This window comes from Alligator sinensis, unplaced genomic scaffold (genome assembly GCF_000455745.1).
Source record: "Alligator sinensis unplaced genomic scaffold, ASM45574v1 scaffold647_2, whole genome shotgun sequence".
In the NCBI taxonomy this organism is placed as follows: domain Eukaryota; kingdom Metazoa; phylum Chordata; order Crocodylia; family Alligatoridae; genus Alligator; species Alligator sinensis.
Genome location: NW_005841832.1, coordinates 6,865,241 through 6,885,092, shown reverse-complemented (window position 1 = coordinate 6,885,092; position 19,852 = coordinate 6,865,241). Strand labels below are relative to the sequence as shown.

The window sequence follows — 19,852 nt, the reverse complement described above, 5'->3', positions numbered from 1 at the left end:
TCCCAAAGCCTGTGCCAGCCCCAGCAAAGACGCCTGACCTTTCTGGGCAGCCTGCACCCACCACCAAGGGCAGGACCTGGCTGGGAGCATTTTGCATGGCTGGTGGCTCAGCTGGCACCCCAGCAGGCCCACAGTAGGCATAGAGGGGCACTGCTCCTGTCTCCCCCTTCCTGGTCCCAGGCCTACCTGCAGCAGCTGCCCCTGAGAAGGAGTGCTCACCCTTCACCCCAGACCAGCTGGGGCCCTGGCCACATTGACATGGCCCCCACACACGGGGTGTTGGCAGGGCCAAGACCAGGCTGGGGCCCCTAACCCGTAATTCTTTCCTCCCTGCACCTCTCCCACCCCTCTCTCTTCCTTCTGGTGCTTACTTAAATAGTTTCCATTTATTTCTGGTTTTGAATGGGTTTGTCCATGGTGGGGGTGAATGGTGGTGGGGCTATGGAGGGTCTCATGTGGAGTAGTGTTGGAATGTTGAACTGTTGGTGTTGGGGAAGTTTTGGGGAGAGAGAGGGGAATAAAGTTGCTTTTGTTTTCAAAACAGCCATACTGCCTATGTTGTTGCAGTCCTGGCAGTGGGTGGGAATGGAGGCCCCTGGGAAGGCAGCTTGATGCAGGTGTGAGAAGGCTGGTGCCCTACTCAGGGGGGTGGGCCTGCAAATGGGCGGTGATGGCCACACACACTGCCTTTCTTGTGCTGCCTTCGGAGGAGTGGTTCTTGCATGTGACAGCTTTCCTAGCTGGTCTGCTGCTGCTGTCACTTGAAGCACTGTGATATACCATGGGGCCACAGGTCTGACGGGTGGATGCTGTAGCAGGTGGCAGCAGGCCTCAGCAAGGTGACAGTCCCCACTGCCAGCTTGCTGCACTGGGTACAGAGTGTAGGGGCCACTCTAGGTCAGGGCTGCTGCAAGAGTCCAGGTGGCACAGTGGGCTAGCATCCTCAGACACCAGCTAGCCAGACCAGAGAAGCTCCTGAAGGCAAGTAGCCCTGAGCTGCTCACCAGGCCACTATTTTATACTGCTGCCCCAGCCTCCAGCTCCCCATGGCTGAAGAGCCGAGAGTAGCTGGACTAGGATAGTTTGCCCAAATTTGTGCCACTACAAGCACACATGCCTGCATGTGTGGACATGGCCAAATTGGGTAATAGAATTGCTCCTACTCTTTAGTCAAGTAATGCAATGTTGACTGCAACGTTAACTTGGACCTTTCACTAGGTGAAGAAGAATTTTGCCCTTAGTGTCTACTATAATAACACATACACATGCACCCCTCACAAATATAAGTAAGAGATATTACATGCATTAAAGAACTACTTAAAAGGAACATTAAGGTAACAAAATCAAGTATACAAAAGTTGGGAATTGCTAGACTTGAAGTTACATGGAAAACCTTAGTTCATCTCCCACCTTCTCCTGTATCTGTACTTTACGATCCAACTGTTATTTATACAATCACATACTGTTTTGTTCTCAGTGCCCCAGCTAATATTTCTGGCAGATGGCTCTCTCTTTCATACTGCCTGAGCAGTGGCAGAGAAAAGGTGCAAGTAGATCTGCTCACCTGAAAGCAAGGCAGCAGTTGTTGATGGCACTAAATGAAATTATTATAATCTTATTTATTTATTGTTTTTAGATGAAGACAAAACAACATATTTCTCATAATCTTGTTCTTTGAAACTTCTGAAATATTTTGTTTAACATTTCTCAACGAATTCAGCCTGACAGATACCTGGCATGGAAAAATTCATTTCAAACAGTCGGAGTTTGATAAAGTCATATGCTACAGAAAATGGGGCTGCATAACAGGAAGTCTTAAGTCTGGGCTGTCTTAAGTATAGATGCCACCATCACCTATCATTAACATGTTAGATTCCTTTTATGGATCTCAAAATACATGTAGGGAATTAGAATGATAGGCTAAAAATTGTTAAGTGCAATTAATATTAGCCCCATTTCCTACAAAATCACTATGAACATAAGCAGTTTGTATTGCATGGCTCTAAAAGATTATATCAATATTAATAAATAAAAGACACTAAACCAGAAATTGACACAATTTCTCTGTGCACTTTTGCAATCAGTTTGTTTTCATATTGCTTCCTGTCAAAGACATAATACATTCTTGTCCTCAGTAAAACTAAGCACTTTGTGTAATCTCAGTTTCTGTCAATTCCCACTTTTTCAGCACTAAATATTTAAACAAGATAGACCTGGAAATCTCAGGCCAGTAATCTGCTCTGTGTGTCTTTGCCCCAGAGGTATAACTATCAATGCACTAGCACTGAATTGCTGAAGAGACATGAAAGAGATAGCTGTTGAAGTTCTACCTGCCCACAGGCCAGGCCCATGCCTCTCTCCCCCATGCCATGAGGACATGACAAATTTAACTCCAGGGCATCTGCACCAGAATCCTGTAAGACATGCACAAAGAAAAATAAAGTTAACCCTAAATATTGTACTCTTTCACTCAGGTACAAGTGCATAAATGACAATGTGAAACAGACAACTCATGTCAACAACAAGATTTATGTCCATCAACATTTTTTGGGTGTTTACTGAAAAATAAACAATTTTTATAGAAAAGACATCACTAAACTAAAATGTTTGGAAATATCATTCAAGAGGAGGCCATTGTAAGAATGCTATCATGTTCTGAGGAAAAAACTGGAAATTCGAAGTTAAGGTTAATTTATAAAAGAGAAACAAATATTTAAATAGAAACAAACATGGGCATTCAGAGTGTCACCTCAACTCTATTTACTGCTTTTCACATTGAAAAGAGATTTGTGCATTTCAGATTTTTAGACTACTAAACTCAGCAAACTGGGAGGAATATTTCCTTATAACAGAAGGACATTGTGAAAAAGAATACAACTACTTAAGAAATGCTAATAAATTAGATCTTTGCACTTGAGCCTAACTAAGAATGCAGATATTCAAAGCTGAAAGGTATTTGAACAGTCCATAGGGTCACCTTATCCATAAAGTGAAAAAAACATTTTCTACTTTATACAAGTTATCAGAATGGAAAGCTCCGAGGGTTTGGTTTGATGCAACAGTGAACACACTTAAAGGAGTGGATGCTTATCCAAAGACTATTGAAGCCTTTTAGGTCTGCAAAATTAGGTGAGCCATCTTGTGTTAATGGATTTTCTCGAGGCTTTCCAAGATTCCTATTATTGGCCCTTGCTGGAATCTTGCTGGGCACTGTAATGTGAAGATGTATAATAATGACAATACTGTTATCCAAACTTTTTCATGTATGAAAAACTGACTGTGTTAAATTTGAGAGAGGCTGAAATTAGAAGGGGGATCTTATTTTACCAAGAACAATTTACCCATCTCTATGACTACATAAAACTGAGAATATATGAAAACCATCCTGATTAGATGAGGCATGCCCTCTTAATTTATTGTAGGTATTTAACATTCTGCTTGCAGCAAACAAATTGTAAATGATGCTACTAAAATGGCAGATTACTAACATTATAACAGGCTCTTCTTTGGGGTTAGAAGATATTTGGAATTTCTGTTTGCAACTTCTTGTCGATGCCTCAAAAGTAGCAATCTGACAACTTTATTGAAATCAACCTATTCACAAACATTACAATGTTGGTTAAACCAACTCTATACTTAATGTGTTTTTCAGGAAGTTTTAACTGTGTTCACTGATTAGTAGGAAGAAGGGTAAATGCTTAAAAAAGTTTAGAAGGAATAGACAAAAGAAGGGGAAAGTAGAGGAAAGTGTAGTTTATAATAAATCACAAGAAAATAAAAGTATATGTCTAAATATACTTAAAAATATCCTGCTTCCAAAATAAATCAGCCATATTCCTCTGAGTTGATTGTGCAAAATTCTCAAAACTGAGACACCCAGAGCCCTTTACTCAAGTACCCAGAAAAAGACTCCGAGGTTGCCAGTGCACACAGGGCCTGTATATATATTGTTTTTTTTCTTCCTGCAATGTTTTACAAAGTCTCTCTTAAAGTGATCTGGAAATATGCTTCTCTGTTTTCTTTGAACATTATAATCCTATAAGAAAAAAATCACTGTAGGGACCTTGGAAAGTGAAATTAAATATTACCAGTAATTGGCTTTGTGATCATCAATGCTAATCCATTTTACATGTGTCTTTACCTAATAAATATATAAAAAGTGTTGGACCTTTTACCTAAGATAACTACAAAGGGGGAAAAATTAAGAAGTAACTGGAGATAGTACAACACATTCCATCTTCCCCTTTCCAAGTTATGTGGACTAGAATTCAAGGAACAGCCTCCCTCCTTTCTCTTTCACATAGACATAAGTAGAATTTTCTTTTGCATTTGCATTTTGCTTAGTGAACTCAAGTACCTTTTGCCGGCGGTGTAGCCATGGTGCAGCAGCTCTGAAGGAGTGTGATCATGGGAAAAGCTATCCATCATTTTCATGAGCCTTCCACTACCTGGTCAGCTCTACAGCTTGTGACTATGGAGCAGGTGTTACTCTTCCATGACAGGTTGACCTTTAGTGTGAATAGGTCGGCCTCCTGTGGTGACAGAATTCACAACCTTCTGGGCTTATGCACTCTGGAAAGCCACATTTATTTTCTTCTGGATAAGGTCTTAAAATGTTACAGAAATATTACTGATTTTCACTCTTTGATTCTGTTCATGCCTGTATTACATTGGGTGCTTTCCAACTTTTAGAGAATAAGAATTACTGTACCATATGTTTAAATATTATAAAATTCAGTTAATCAATTACTCTCTCCTTCCCAAAGTGCTAGTACGGATGCATCTGCAGATTCAAAATGTGCGCTTCTTTTTTTCCAGTTTGATAGCAATTACAGATTAAAAAAGACTAAGTATTTTTTCACCTTATAAAAAAAAAAAAAGAAAAAGAAGAGGAGCAAGTGGCATGATAAAACCATTTATCATAGTCAGTTTAAAAGTGGTAAAGCCCATGTCAAGCATGGATTCCACAAAAGATTTCATGGTCAATTAGGTAAATACAGGTATAAAATGGACTAGCATTGAAGATCACAAAGCCAATTACTGATAATGTTTAATTTCACTTCCCTAAGTCCCTAAAGTGATTTTTTCCTCATAGGTTTAAAATGTTGAAAGAAAACAGAGAAGCATCCTTCCAGATCACTTTAAAAGAGGCTTTGTAAAACACTTCAGGAAAAAAACCCAATTATATACATGCTTTTATATAATATACATATAGGCATTCAGATAAGTACACACAGATACATGTGAGTGTGATATTTGTAAAAGAATAATGACTAGTTAACTGTTTCTATCAAGTATGTTATTAGCATCTTACATTAATATAGAAACACACCTATTTCTTTGGTCATTTTAAACCTTTATGGATAAAAAGACACTACCTAATTTTTAAAAAATAATTCATTTTAACTATAGATACATTTACATTTGTATATGAATTTATTGCTGTCTTTAATCAAGTATTCCTTATAACATTCTCTATAGGCGTAACTATATTTTCTTTAAACAGGCCTTTTTCTTGAAAATGAAATACAAATTTTGGGTGTATGGTTGGTTGTTTGCATTTGTGCAAGATTGGATTTATATTACAGGAAGCCTGCTGACTGTTATTATATACAGTGGCTTTCTCTGCTATCATTTTTGAGTCTGTATTAAAACTAGAATAGCATTAAATGAGCCTTTTATACTTTAAATATTCAAGAGTTTTATATTCAAAATTTCTTCTGGTGCTGTCAGACTAGTGTGCCTGTAGGCAAGGTAAGATCAAGTTAGGCTCTCAAAGGTAGAATTAAATTTTATCAGGGCATCCGTCATAATATACAGTTTGCTTAAAATGCAAATAAAAAGTATATGGATTCAAAGACTAAAGGCTTTTCAGGTTGTGTTTAAAAATCCAAGGGACCACTTTTATGGAATAGATTTCCTTTAAATTTACATTTCCATCATTTTAATGAAAACACAGAATAAACAAGTTATAATGGACATGCTTTAAATTCTCATTTTTCATTCTGAATCCATTTCTTCCAGTTTCTTATTGCAGTTCTTTATTTACAAAGAATAAAATCATAACAGAAGAATTGAAGAAAAATATTAAAATAAACATTACCTCAGCCATTTTTGAAAGTTCAGTCCAATCATCTTTGTTATAACTGCACATGATACTAGCGATTACAATCTGAAAAGAAAATACATACGATCATTTCTAGGATGCTGTATATCCTGAATATTATTAACTATGTTTAACAACATAGTATCACATAGTGCTTCAACATACTCATTATTAAAATGCTGTGCATGGGGACTACATTGAGGGACACAACATGGCTCAGACCGATCATTGTTATCAGTTTTTTTTAAAGTTATTTGGCAAGAACATAGGCTGTACAGGAATTGACATTCTCTTCACCATGCAGGGTCCAGATGGTTCCCAAATAAGTCAGTAAATAGAAGCAGGCCTAGGTAAAAAAGTAATGAAAGGATTAGAGAATCTAGCTGTTTTCTGGTACAAGTCTGGACTTCCAGTCTTTTGGTTTCTAATTAGAGATATAGATGGTCTTAAACAACAAAACTTTAAAATCCAACTTGAACATGAAATTGTGGAACACGAAATCAGCCATAGGCTGGTTGGTGCTAAATACAGTCTAAACAGAGACTACAGATTCTTATCCAATTACCTGGATTAGTTTTTATAATCCTTATACCCTTATGGGTTTACTGTTTTGTTTTTTTTCTTCAACCCACCTTTGTCTCTTTCAGTAGTGCCATCTCTCCTTTCCTTTTCACTTCCCTATCCTTTGTATTTACCATATTTACTCAAATACACAACAAGATTTTTTTTTAATACTCAACAATGTTTTTTCCCCACAAGTGGCATGGGGAGAAACCCCCCCTCATCTTAACACATACAACAAAACCCACTATATACATTATCTGTTGTTAAACTGCTGCCAAAAGCAGCATGTGCTCAGCAACGGAAACCAACTATGAAGCTGATTAAATGCAGCCAACACTGAGCATGACTATAAGACACATGACAACATGCTGCACTTAGGCAAACATGCTGATGGAAACCTACCACAAGAATAGATTAGTGCAGCCCATCTGAATCAGACATATGGTACTGCCCATGAAGCAGTCCCCCTCATTGATGACACTTTCTTCAGCCATGGTGAACCATAACATTGCATATAGGTCACCCAAAATCCATCTGTCAGCCCTTCTCTCAGCCTGGAGCATATTAGTGTGGCCCTGTGCACCATGAGGTGAAACCAGAGCAGGTTGCCCTGCACCTTATCTGCATATACATTTTTGGAGCAACCCAGGACTCATGACAAGAACATCCAGTGCCAGTCATGAGTGGGAGCTAATTAGTACATGGATCCATTGTGGGGGTAGCTGAGCAGTACTGAGCTGTGGGGTCACCATGGTTTGAAATGCTGTTGACTCTGGTGAGGCAGAGCCCAATGAACTATGTGGTAAATCATAAGCCTTTGGCTTTGGACCAAATTAAATTTGCTCCTTAGTTTCACATGCTCAGGAGGAGCAGAGTCTGACAATAAGGAGAAGGGGAAGAGCTGCCAGGGGAAAAAGTTAATGGGAAGCAGAAAACAAAGGGCTACCTGCATGGGGTGTGTGAAATGGGCTGTATTTGATTCAGCCAGAATCAGGGACACTGATTCAATTTGTTGATTTGGATCACTGTCCCTGATTCGATACGGCCGAATCCGAATCTGAAGATTCTATGCTGATTCAGAGAATCAGAGATTTGGCCACAGACACCACTTTAAATGTTTATTCTACATACCTTGAGGTACCAGAAATGGCTCATGAATGTTGCGATGCTGAGGCAGATGGAGCGTCTCACAGGAGCGTGGGTGGGGGGCCATGTGCTCGGCGGCAAACCTGGTTCTGCTGTTGAGCGCATTGGGCCCCCCCCCTGTACTCCCCCAGCTTGTCACTCAGCCATGGGGGGACCTTGGGTGCCCCCCCAGACCCAGGAGGCACTAGTCACCAAGCCAGGTGACACAGAGGTGCTCCCTGCACGCTCCATGCCAGGCCCGGAAGTGGACTGGAAGTGCTTCTGGTCCACTTCCACATCTGCTGCTGAGCATGCTGGGGAGCTCCCCATGCTCCTGTGGGATGCTTCATCTGCCCCACCATCACAGCATTCATGAGCCACCTGGTACCCTGAGGTATGTAGAAAAAACATTTAAAGCTGTGCCTGTGTCTGAATTGCTGAATCTTTTAGAATCTCTCTGAATCAATTTAGAGGGTTCCGATTTAATTTTGAGAAATTAAAGGGTCTTCTGATTCAATTCAGATTCAGAGATTCAGCCACTGAATTGGGCCCACCTTCCACCAAATCAAATCAGGCCGTACTACCTGCCCCCGCCCCCATTTATTTTCCCTGCTGTAGCAGTGGGAGGGAGGACAAATTCAAGACAAACCTCCAATAATTAGATTCTATACCTAGAAAATTATAACAAATTCATAATTTTTCCATATATAGAATCTAATTATCATGGGATCATCTTATAATCAAGGTTGCCTTCTATTCAAGTAAATATATCACTCTTTCTATTTGAATGTCTGCCCCCTGCAAGTCCTTTCATAGCATCTGACGAAGAGGGCAGCTGCTTACAAAAATTTATGAATCTCTGCATTAGTTAGTCTATAAGGTACAACTTTGTCCTGCCTTCCACTATTGATATGCCACTGACCATATTCTTGGCCCCTTAAAGAATATGAAGCCATGGTTTTTTGGTTCAGAGTTAACAGTCTTGATCACTTAAATGCAACACTCCAATCAACTTTGCTGAGACCAGGATTTTACTTGGGATAGACTAGATGTAAAAGCAATGGAATAGTAACAGTAATATTCATTAGGGGTGTGCAAAGTGGGCAGTATTTGATTTAGATTCGGCCTGATTTGGGGGACAGTGATTTAATTAGCTGATTCAGATCAGTGATTTGGCCGAATCTGAAGATTCGATTCTGATTCAGAGAATCATCGATTTGGCCATAGGCACAGCTTTATATGTTTTTTCTACATACCTCGAGGTACCAGGTGTGGCTCATGAATGTTGAGATGGCGGGGCAGATGGAGCATCCCATGGAGCATGGGGGGGCCCCCCCTATGCACTTGGCGGCGTACCCTGAATTGGACCAGAGTAGTTCCGGTCCACTTCTGGGTCCACCGCCAAGTGTGCAGGGCACCTCCCTGTGCTCCCCTGCAGCTCAGTGATTGGCTACAGGGGGACCCTGGGTGCCCCCCCACCCCGGCACCAGTCACCGAGCCAGGGAGCGGGTGGGGTTCCCCACGCATTCTGTGGTGGATCTGAAAGTCTACTGGATGTACTTCTGGTCCACTTCCGGGTCTGCCCCCAAGCACACGAGGGACTGCTCCATGCTCCCATGAGATGCTCCATCCACCCCACCATCTCAGCATTCACAAGCCATGCCTGGTACCTCAAGGTACATAGAATAAACATATAAAGCTGTGTCTATGGCCAAATTGTCAAACCTCTCTAAATCAATTTGGAGGCTTCCAATTCAGTTTGGAGAGATTAATGGGTCTCCTAATTCAATTCCAATTCACCAAATTGGGCCAAATCTCTTCTGAGTCGAATCAGCAATCAGAGCTTTGCACAGCCCTAATATTCATTACTATCTCAATAGCTCCACTAAGCTCATAATCAGGATTTTATAATCTCTAGAATGACATTTACATAAAAGGAGGACAAAGGTCAACAGAACTTTTGGAAGAACTTTGTTGTAATGAGAAAATAAGAGGAAATGTTCAATGGGATTGCCCATGACAAGGCTGCATAATTCATGGGCAGTTACCACCTACCTGGCCATTCTCAATTATAGGGCACCTATACATGAGCAGACTCAATTAATTGATTCTGTTCATTCAATTAATCACCATTTTTCAGTGTGGGGACACTGATACATGAGACACTCTTGGTGATTTAATTAGAGAGGCACTTGGAGACCCTCTTGGAGCCCCCTTTCTCTGTACTCCAGGAGCATGTGTATAAATGCCCCTTGTTTCTAGGTTTCTCTTTCTCACAGGAAGTCTCATTTTGGTATTTCATACTGCAGTTGTTTTAGCACTCAGAGCTACTTTCTGGCAATAGTCCTAGTTCTCCAGATCCCGTTCTGTAAAAATTTCCCTTTTCTGATTGCTGTTCTCAGCACCCCTCAATTAAAAATCCTTGTACATTGTTAGCACCTTTTATTCCAGGTCCAGTTCATTATACATCCTTTCAAGTAAAACTGGATCTAACATGGCTCCTGTGTACCCCAGATAGATACCTCCCCTCTAACTTTATACACTGCTGTTCATTTTTAAGCAGAGATTAGGAGCCTTCAGCAAATTTTCCAATTCACATGTCACTGTTCACTAAACTGAGAACAGATTACAGGCCCTGTCTTGTGGCCAACAGAGACTGCCAGACCTTAAGAAACTGCACCACAAATGTTGAGAATCATAAGAAAAACCTGAGAACCAAATTCACTGCTAGCATCAATCACTAAAGTCAGTGAAGTTATGTGGGCAGAGAATTTAGCTCAAAGAGTATTACAGACAGCAGGAAAGAAGGGTGAGATTAGAACAAAAAAGAAGCATTGAAAAGAAATGTAATACATGAGTTAAAAGCTTCACAAATCTAGATTAGAGGGAGAAATAATTTAAATTAAGAGTATAGTCATGGATAAGTCTGTGTAAGAATGGTTTGATTGTTATGGAGAGTAAAAAGGATAATGATTTTTTTTAACATTAAGACAATTTCAGGCTTAGTTCTGTTCAAGCGTAGGAGTGGTGTTTGGGCCTGGATTTTTAATCAAAACAAGATTAGCTATCTCTATTTATAACTGAGATGAAACTACCCTTTCCAAACTATGGCCTATGTGTTCTGAAGTTGTATTGTTTAATGATATCAGGGACAGGTTTATAATGATTTCTAACAATCATCCACTATACAGATTTGCTTGTTAGACAGTGTGCATTGAGAATTAAAAAAAAAAAGAAAAAAAAAGATTAGTTACAGGGAATATAAAGCTTGCCCAAATAAGAATTTACCCTTTAAAAATAGGTCATAATGCTTAAAAATACTAAAAGCTATTTTATTTTTTCAGACATCACATTTCTTTACTTTTATAAATCTCATTTCCCCCTCTGACAAAAGCCAAACAGCAGGGCTTTCTGGAAGGAGAAATAAACGAGTTTGAAGGGTTGACTTTCTACGATTAAATATCCCTTTAGATGCATCCCCTCTGGCATAAGAATAAAATTGTTTTGATTAAACATGTGCAGTTACTTTTGGTAGTGGTTTTATTCTATCCTTTAAAACACAAGAGAAACAAAATACCAGCTCTGCAGATGATGTTCTTTTATAACACCTTAAAAATGGAAAAAAAGTCTTCTATAGTTACATAAAATAAATAGAACTCTATTCATACCCATTCACGCTCCTTTGGAATATTCAAGCTAAAGTAAATACTTATGAAATAATATAAATCAATATATTTAAAAGGCATTTTATTAAAAATAAATACACAAGAGCATCAGACGTAATTTGTCATTTATGCTGTGAAAATGTAGAAAATCATATAGATTAAAATATTCAGGGTAATGCTGCATTGGCTGAATCCTAGCTAAGAACCCATACAATATCAAATTCACAGTTTCTGGAAAACAGCTACACTCAAAAGAGAGCCTGAGGACTGGACAGTAATTTGTAGATAGTGAAGTCATATTGTAAAGCACACTGCAAATCTAGACAATAACACAAGTTCAGAACTATTTTTAAAAGGGAAAAGCTGTGGTGCAGCAAAGGTGAATAACTATAATTACAAGTAGCTGAGTTACATTTTGCCAAGTGTTATTAATGAAATCTGAAAATTCTACTGGGATTATATGAAGGAGGAGGAACAAGATATGTGATGTTTTATAGAGCTGTTAATTAAGAAAACATGTTTATTAAATATTGATTAATTTTAGTACTCACATTTAAAATTAAGTGTGCACATATGGCTGAAGCAGTGGTTTGCAGTAACAAAAATATAACTTAAATCAGAAATTGCATTTCTACTGAAAGTGATCATGTAAAAAGTATAATCTTAATAGGAACAAATGTGTTTAATATGTATTTAATTTGTTTTCTTCTCTGAAGTTCTTTTACAACTTGAAATTGAAACAGGTTTACTTGTTTAAAATCTAATCCCATGGACCTGTGATTTGCAAGCAGTCTTTACTCCAGGGATTATTCTCTTCAAACTCTCTCCAATGGGAACAGGGACATCAGAGCGCATTCAGACAAGCACGGATGTGCAGTATGTGGAGCCACAGACCTGTCTGCAGTGCCACCCACTGCACATGCAGATGTTCCCTGTGTTGCTACTCTGCACCACAGAGTGGGTTTTTGACCCCAGGAAATCCCAGGGTCAAAATAACCCACACCAAAAATCAGCAGGGCAGCTTACATGGTGGCAGCATGTGCTGTCCAAAACCAGACCCTGGCTGGCCGAAGTCATGCTCTGGCTACCAGCCAGGCTTCCTGCCATAGCTACAGCCCCGGGAGACCCCCAGGACCCCAGGTAAGGCTGCTGGGGCCAGCACAGTTGCTGGTCTCAGCCTCCCCTATTACACCCAGGGTAACCTGCGACGCATCGGTGTCCATGGCACAGGCATTCCCCAGGGACAAGTATCAGCGGCACAAGGTGTGCCACTGCTACTTGTCCCCAGGGAAGCAAACATCTGCACTTGTCTGGACATGCCCCACTAGTGTGAAAGTCTACTCCTGTGGGGAAAGCATTTTTGATTTTACATTGTATAAATATTCCTTTTTCTGAATTTCTACGTAAACACAAGACCCAAACCACTCAGCTTTGCAGCCTTTCTTTTTCTGTTCATCAACACCATCAACAAGGTCAGTGCAACTCTGGGAACATGCTCCATTACTTTAGGGAGTATGTTTACATGAAGGCACTTGTGAACGTTAAAGGTGAATCAAATAAATGTATGAAGTCAACGAGCATAAATTCAAGTATGTTAAATAGCTACAGCTGTTAGGCAGGAGTAAAATAATAGTGGATTGCTATAAATTAATCCTGAAGGGCACTTTATTCTTGAATGAAACAATCCCTGCAAGCATTGTGGGGGACACACTACAGTACCTTATCCAACCTGAGTTCTCACTTTTAGTTTATTCACCTTAAACCTATCTATAAATAAGACATGACCTAATTTGAACTTTTTTTACTAGCTTTGTCAGAAAACCTCTATAACAATTTCATTCAGTATTATTCTATCAATAATAGAATATACTGGTCCCTGTTTCATCCCTTTTTCTAGTCCACAAATGATTTGTGCCAGCCCTGGATTGGCACAGATTACTTTTCCCTCTGCACCAGCCAGTTTTGTTGGCTACTCTGCAAGGATCAGACCCAGGGCTCCACCTTCTTCCCTTGTACTCAGGGGGCACGTCTACATGTGCACTTACATTTCATTCAATTTACTCCACAGTAAGCAAAAATAGGCCAGTGTCTACATGTGCAGGCATTAAAGTCCATTAATGCCGTGTGTGGTCTGACTTGATACTAAAGTTAGTCCCAAGTCAGACCACACACACAGTATTACTGCACAGTAAGTTGTCTACACGTGCATTACTGCACAGTAACTAATTGGGCATAAATTGGATATCTGCACGATGCAGGTATCCAATTTATGCCCAAACTGGCATAAGTTGCCATAGTTACTGCACAGTATGGGCATGCATGTATAGATAAGTACCCGTACTGTGCAGTAATTTAGGTTACTGCTCAGTAAATGTGCACGTGTAGACATGCCCAGGGAGAATCAGGAATAGGAATACTATTCTCCACATGGCTATCCAAGAAGTGAACAGTCTTGCCAAAGAGCAAATAGGTTCCTTTTGTTCAAAGTACATACATAGGGAGATTGAGAATAACTCCTGTTTTCAATGCTGAATAGTTTGACCAAGAACAGGGTTATAAATTTAAGCCAAATAGCAGGTTTGCAGTAATATGCATAACACAGTGTACAGGATTTTCTTGATTATTCATGCAGCAAAAGAGATTTTTTTAATATACTATAATCTAACATTCAGAGCAGATATTGTAAGACAAATACGATGTATTTCAGCTACAGTATAAAAAGCTTTATTTTGTACAATTCTGTAACAAATGCATTAGTAGTTGCTTAAAAAGACACTGTCAAGGCACTTCTCATAATCCTTAAAATATTTTTTCTCCTTGTTTATAATAATCCCCTGAAAGCTTAGAAGTGAAATCTATTTCCCTTATGAATATTTTCCCCCTTCCATTATCTGTACTTGGATGTTTCATAAATGCCATAGTACTAATTTTTATTTTATTTTTTTAAACAAAAGGCATGTTGAAGCATTTGATTTAATCTGATCATTCTCCCTGAACACACAGAATGGATTTAAAAACAAAAGAAAGGAGAGAAAAAGATGGGAGCTATTTTGGGTCTGACCATCTTTATAATATCTTTTTAGGTTAGATCACTCTCAAGCTCTACCAGTAGCATTAGGGAGACAGGGCTAGTTCTTATAATTTGGCAGTGATTGCTGCAAAGAGAACACAGGATTCTTGCTAAGTTTAAAGGTACTGAAAGATCTCCAGAGGTTTGGTTTTTAAGCAAAATCTTGTCAATGAACACACATTAAAATACTATTTTTACATTCACAATGTATTAATGATTTCAGCCAGACCCCAAACCTATTTCTTCACCTGTCTGCAATAAGCAATATTTATGATTGTATCCCAACACTGACTCCAAACCCATTTCTCTTCCAGTGCTCCTTTTCCAATCCTCCTTTTTCAATCCTTATTCAAGAAACAACATCTATCCTACCCACCCATATCTGCTTTTTCTTCATATCCTTTCCTTTTAGCATTAGACTGTGCTTAATATAAGTTTAAATCTGCACTGGGTGACAGTAGCTGTTCCAGTTAAATACCATTGCTAGCTTTAGTCTGCACTGTCATCCTAAACTCTACAATGAAGAACGCATCTTGAATCACTTTGGAATTAACTCCTGAACAATATTTTATTTGTTGCAGGATCATTACAGCACCTGAAAAACTTGTAATATTTTCACTGAGACAAAGATCCACTGAAGGCTATAGAACTAGGAAAGGTTTACAGAGAGGCCAAAAGAATAGGTCTGTAACAACTAACTATTTGAGAGGGGGAGTTCACCTATTCGGTCAAGATACAAAATAGGAAGAATTGGTGGGTATCAGAAACTGGTACGTAGAAAACTAAACTTCAAAATGAACTGCATTTTATTTGGATGGATAAAATATCTGGGAAAGTTTAGGTTCTTTTCAAACCACTACTACAATGCAGCTTGGGCCCTGACTAGCTTGGTCTGAAGGGGTTGAGCTAACCATCACCAAAGATAATTTTTCATGAAGGGCTTCCCTTGTAAGAAGAGGTACAGACAAATGTCAGCAGAAAGAGTTTGTAAATTAGTAACCAAAAAACAATGGTTGGGGTGATCTTTCACCAAGCAAACAACAAAAAGGGAGGTGTTCATCAGCATGTGGGAATAGTAGGCCAGGGTAAACTGTTGCCAGTTGGATCTTGTAATTTTACTGATGAATTTCACCCGAACAGGGGCTATGTAGCATTCAGATCTAAACTATGCCGTTTCCCCCAGACACAGTAAACATCCCCATACATTTCAGGAAAGCTGTTGCAAATGCATAAGTACAAAGTATGATAGCTATTCAACAAAAATAGTTTACTGCATGCTATATTTTTCAGCTATTACAGGCAAATGGCACATAGTCATTGCTTTGCAAATAAATAAAAAATACACATGATTACAAAGAGTCTTCATAGCTTTATGTTAGATAAATGAATGAATTCAAGATAAAGGTCCTAAGCTAGATTCACCCCATGCTGTAGCACTTTAATGCTTCTCCAGCAGCATAAAGAAGCCATAAAGGTAGTCGAAATGGCACCCACAGGACCTTTGAGTTGTATAGGAGTTTTTCATCTGCTGTAGAGCAGACATAATGACTTTATGCTGGCTAGTCTTTGTAATTTCAGTGTAGGGAGTATGCTGGAGTACGATAAGCCCCAGCTGTTTTCCAGCCACTCTCTGCCAGGGTAATGGTGTTAGGAGGCCTATTAAAATCCAGTACAACTTAGTAGAACTTAAAGTAACAAAGACAGTCTAACAGCCAAGGCCAAAATCTGGTGATGCAAAAGTGCCTAGAACCACTTTTCCCCCCTTGTTCTGTTCATTTGGTGATCTAGCTCATTAAACTGAAAGATTTTTCTCAAGATGACTATAACTCATTTTTGTGAAAGAAGAAATAAAACAACAACTCTTACAGCATATTAACCAAGTTGGAATAGATATGTCTTGTAATAATGGCTCTGAAAAATTGTTGGACTATTACATTGCTTTCTGTCATCTGTATTATGATAGCACCTAGGAGCCCCAGTTGTAGATTGGGACAAACAGAACTAAAAGTGCTTACGATCAAAGTATATTGTAAGACACAGCAGATGGAGATGGAGATGGACAGATGACAGACAGATGGGGAAGCAAAAGGCAACAATGCAACAATAAATAAATAATTAAACAGCACAAATAAATAATTGGAGTTTCCTGCTCCAAAATTATTAATTTGGTGAAATGTTGGTCTCTGTGGTACCTCTTCCCTAGACATTAGGCTCTCAGGGTCCCACTGGATTCCCTCTAGTGAAAATAATTCCTCTGTGTACAGACACATGGAAGCTTACAAGCTGAATTGCTGGGTTACAGAGTAAAACTTCTAATACACTTCAGCAGAAACAATATTTATTAATGTGTACACACACACAATTCCCTTTCTCTCAGGCATGCAGTAGTGAAAAATAATCAGCACACAAAGAAGTGTTATTGTAAAAACTACACTTAGGAGCCAGTCAAAATGTGTTGTCTTACAGACCTAACAGGTTTCTATTTCTCTGCTCATTTTTTCTTGCAATTTTTGATTTGTTGCAGCCCTGAAATAAAAATAAGCTTCTTATTAAAAACTACCTAGAACATCAAATCCCGTGCAATAAGAGAGTTAACAATTGTAAACCCTGTCATGTCTCTGAGAAGCAGAGGAATTATCTTGTTATCAATTTAATAATGGAACATTGAAGTAAATGATGCCATCCACTGACACCAGTAACACTGTCTCTCCTGGGAAATTCATGTCTGTAGGAACTGTCAATCTAGATGGATATGGACATATTAAACATTGTACCTTCAGTCCATAAATCTATTCTTTCTATGCTGCCTTAATAAAAAGATTCTGCATGGTGATAAAGACGAGTAATGCAGAATGTCTTGACATTACTGACCTATAATCCTCCTTTTTTTTTAATCTTTCAAGGAGTGGATAGTAAATAATTTAACAATCTCTAACCTTCCCTTGTTTTCCCTCATAACTTGCATTTAAAATGTCTTCATGTAGTTTTAGGTAAATTAAGTTGAATAATTCACTGAGAACACAAATTATGAGTATTATTGTATTTATTATCCAGCTGCTTCTATCTGGAACACTTTTTGATTAAAGTCCTGTCTTCTTGCTACTTTATATTGAGTTCTCCACTGATTTTCCAAACTGAAGTGGAAAGAGGATAATATATGTAGAAAAACAAGGCTAAACATTACTAGCAGGTAATAAGTCCAGGAAAATATGAGAAGAACAAATGCAATGATTTATTCTGGAAAGGGGTAGGGCCACACTGTAACTGAAAACTACAGAAAGATCCCCTAAAATGAGATGTTTATTTTCAAAGCATGAAAAATTGATCCTGTGACAATGTTCTGTTATGAGGTCCCCACTTCTATTATAATCAAATGACTGATGTTGATTTAATCAGATTATTGGATGGCTGTTGATGAGATAGACTGGGATGCATCTCTAAATGAAGCACAGCACTGCTAGAATCCAATGCAGACCTCAGGCAAAAACAAACCCAAAACCCCCAAAATGAACAAACCCTGAGACTTGGAGACAAGCCCATTTCTCTATAAAATAACAAAATGTTGTTGCTTTGACTGCAGCAGAAAACTAAGCAGATAGTACTTAAGTAACTGTCAGTTGAAACAACAGACCGGTGGCTTGATTTTCAGAGGTCTTCTGCATCCGTAATTCCTCCACCCACAATTCCTCTTCCAAAAACCGAAAAAGGCTTCAAGAAACAAGTCCTGAACAGTGCCTTTTGTAGACATAGTGATGGGCGTAAATAATACAATTAATGAATCTAGCAGCTATATTAAACACAGGAAACCAGTGTACTTTTGTGTAGATCTGCTTGGAAAACAACATTTTTCCTGTGGAATATGTAATCATTTTTGGGTAAAACTGCAACAAATAGGAAAATTGACCAAAGTACATTTCTGCCACACATTAGGGGGGAAAAAAACCAGGCTGAAGACCAAAACATTTTAGGTGTCTGCCAAAACTTTACTTAAAACTTTCAGTTTTTCACCAGATAAGGAGACACTTTCCACCAAAAAACTATCCAATGGAGAATCCAATTTTCCATCAAAAAACAGTTTCAAGAGAGCCTTACTAATGTGAAATACAAATTAAAGCAAAGTGAAGGGACAAAACAAAGACAGACCCTCTAATGAAATCACATCTCCCTTCCCTCAGGGCCCTCATTAATTAACACATTAGAATTCTGCCAGAATGAGGGGGAGGAGGGGGAGCCTACCAAGCATAAGTCCCCAAACACAGATGTCTAATGAAAGAAAAATCAGCACCTGTAGAAAAGACTTCAGGGGGACAGGAGAGTTCATATGAGCCATGGTCATTATATGGAAGCGCCTCAAGAAGTTTGCAGTTCTGATAAACCCCTCAAAGTCTAGAAAGCATATTTAAATATTCTAAAAATATATCTGGAGGGCTGCAAATTTTATATTTAGATTAAGGACAAAATTTTTTTCCCTTTGTTTTTCAGCTTTCTTGATGCTGAATAAAACCATACACATATGTGCATAGAAATTAATATTAATAAAGGGAAAGTGTATATACACAAAATCAGGTTGAATCTGAGGGGAAAGTGTAGGCTCAGATCCATTTGGATTATTGGTTCACCCATTGCTACCACATGACTGGTGCATAACCAGCAATCTGCCACACCTCTACTCTATCACAATAAAGGGAAAGTAGGGGATGCCAATGTATTATTGAAAGAGGTAATGGAAAATGGTTAGAAATAGTTTTACAATATTTCAAACACAAACAATAACTTGTAGCAAGAACTTAACAATGCACCGCTGACATATTATTGATTTCTTAGACCACATATTGAAAAGCAAAGTGGGCAAGAAACATCACAGTTCTGTAGGTTTTTTCTTCCCCATGTACAGATTTTCTAACATCATAGTACCAATCTAAGGTATGCATATGCCTTCTATTACCATAGTGTCCAAGTGCCTCACTAATTTTTTTTATATATATGTAACCCTGGGCGCGACACTACATGCGCCCTCACCTGAATAATGGGATCCTGGGTTACCCGGTAGCCAGTAGCCCTGCCCAGCCCCCCCGGGAAGCTGCTGCAGTGCCCCCGAGCGGAGAGCCTCCCCTTACAATCAAGCACCCTTGCAGACAGTTCTCAAACTATTTACAAGATTTAATTATTTACATCATAACAAATAATCATTAAATAAGCACATGGATATACTGTCTAATAAACCCTCAAGAACTTATATACACAGTCTCTCACTTGCACACGGTGTACTGGGGATCCCGTGTGCACGGCCCCTGGCGGGGTATCTCAGGGAGCGGGCCTCTC

General features: G+C 39.0%; 1 protein-coding gene across 1 annotated transcript in view; it reads right to left on the bottom strand.

Annotated features, from left to right (window-relative positions):
* DPYD (dihydropyrimidine dehydrogenase) overlaps positions 1–19,852 on the bottom strand; it is a 646,991-nt gene that overhangs the window by 167,723 nt on the left and 459,416 nt on the right. Inside the window, exons 15-16 of the mRNA XM_025193285.1 lie at positions 6,104–6,172; positions 2,331–2,414 (exon numbers count right to left, since the gene is read on the bottom strand). Of these exons, the coding sequence (XP_025049070.1) occupies positions 2,331–2,414; positions 6,104–6,172 (153 nt within the window). The remainder of the gene's footprint in view (positions 1–2,330; positions 2,415–6,103; positions 6,173–19,852) is intronic.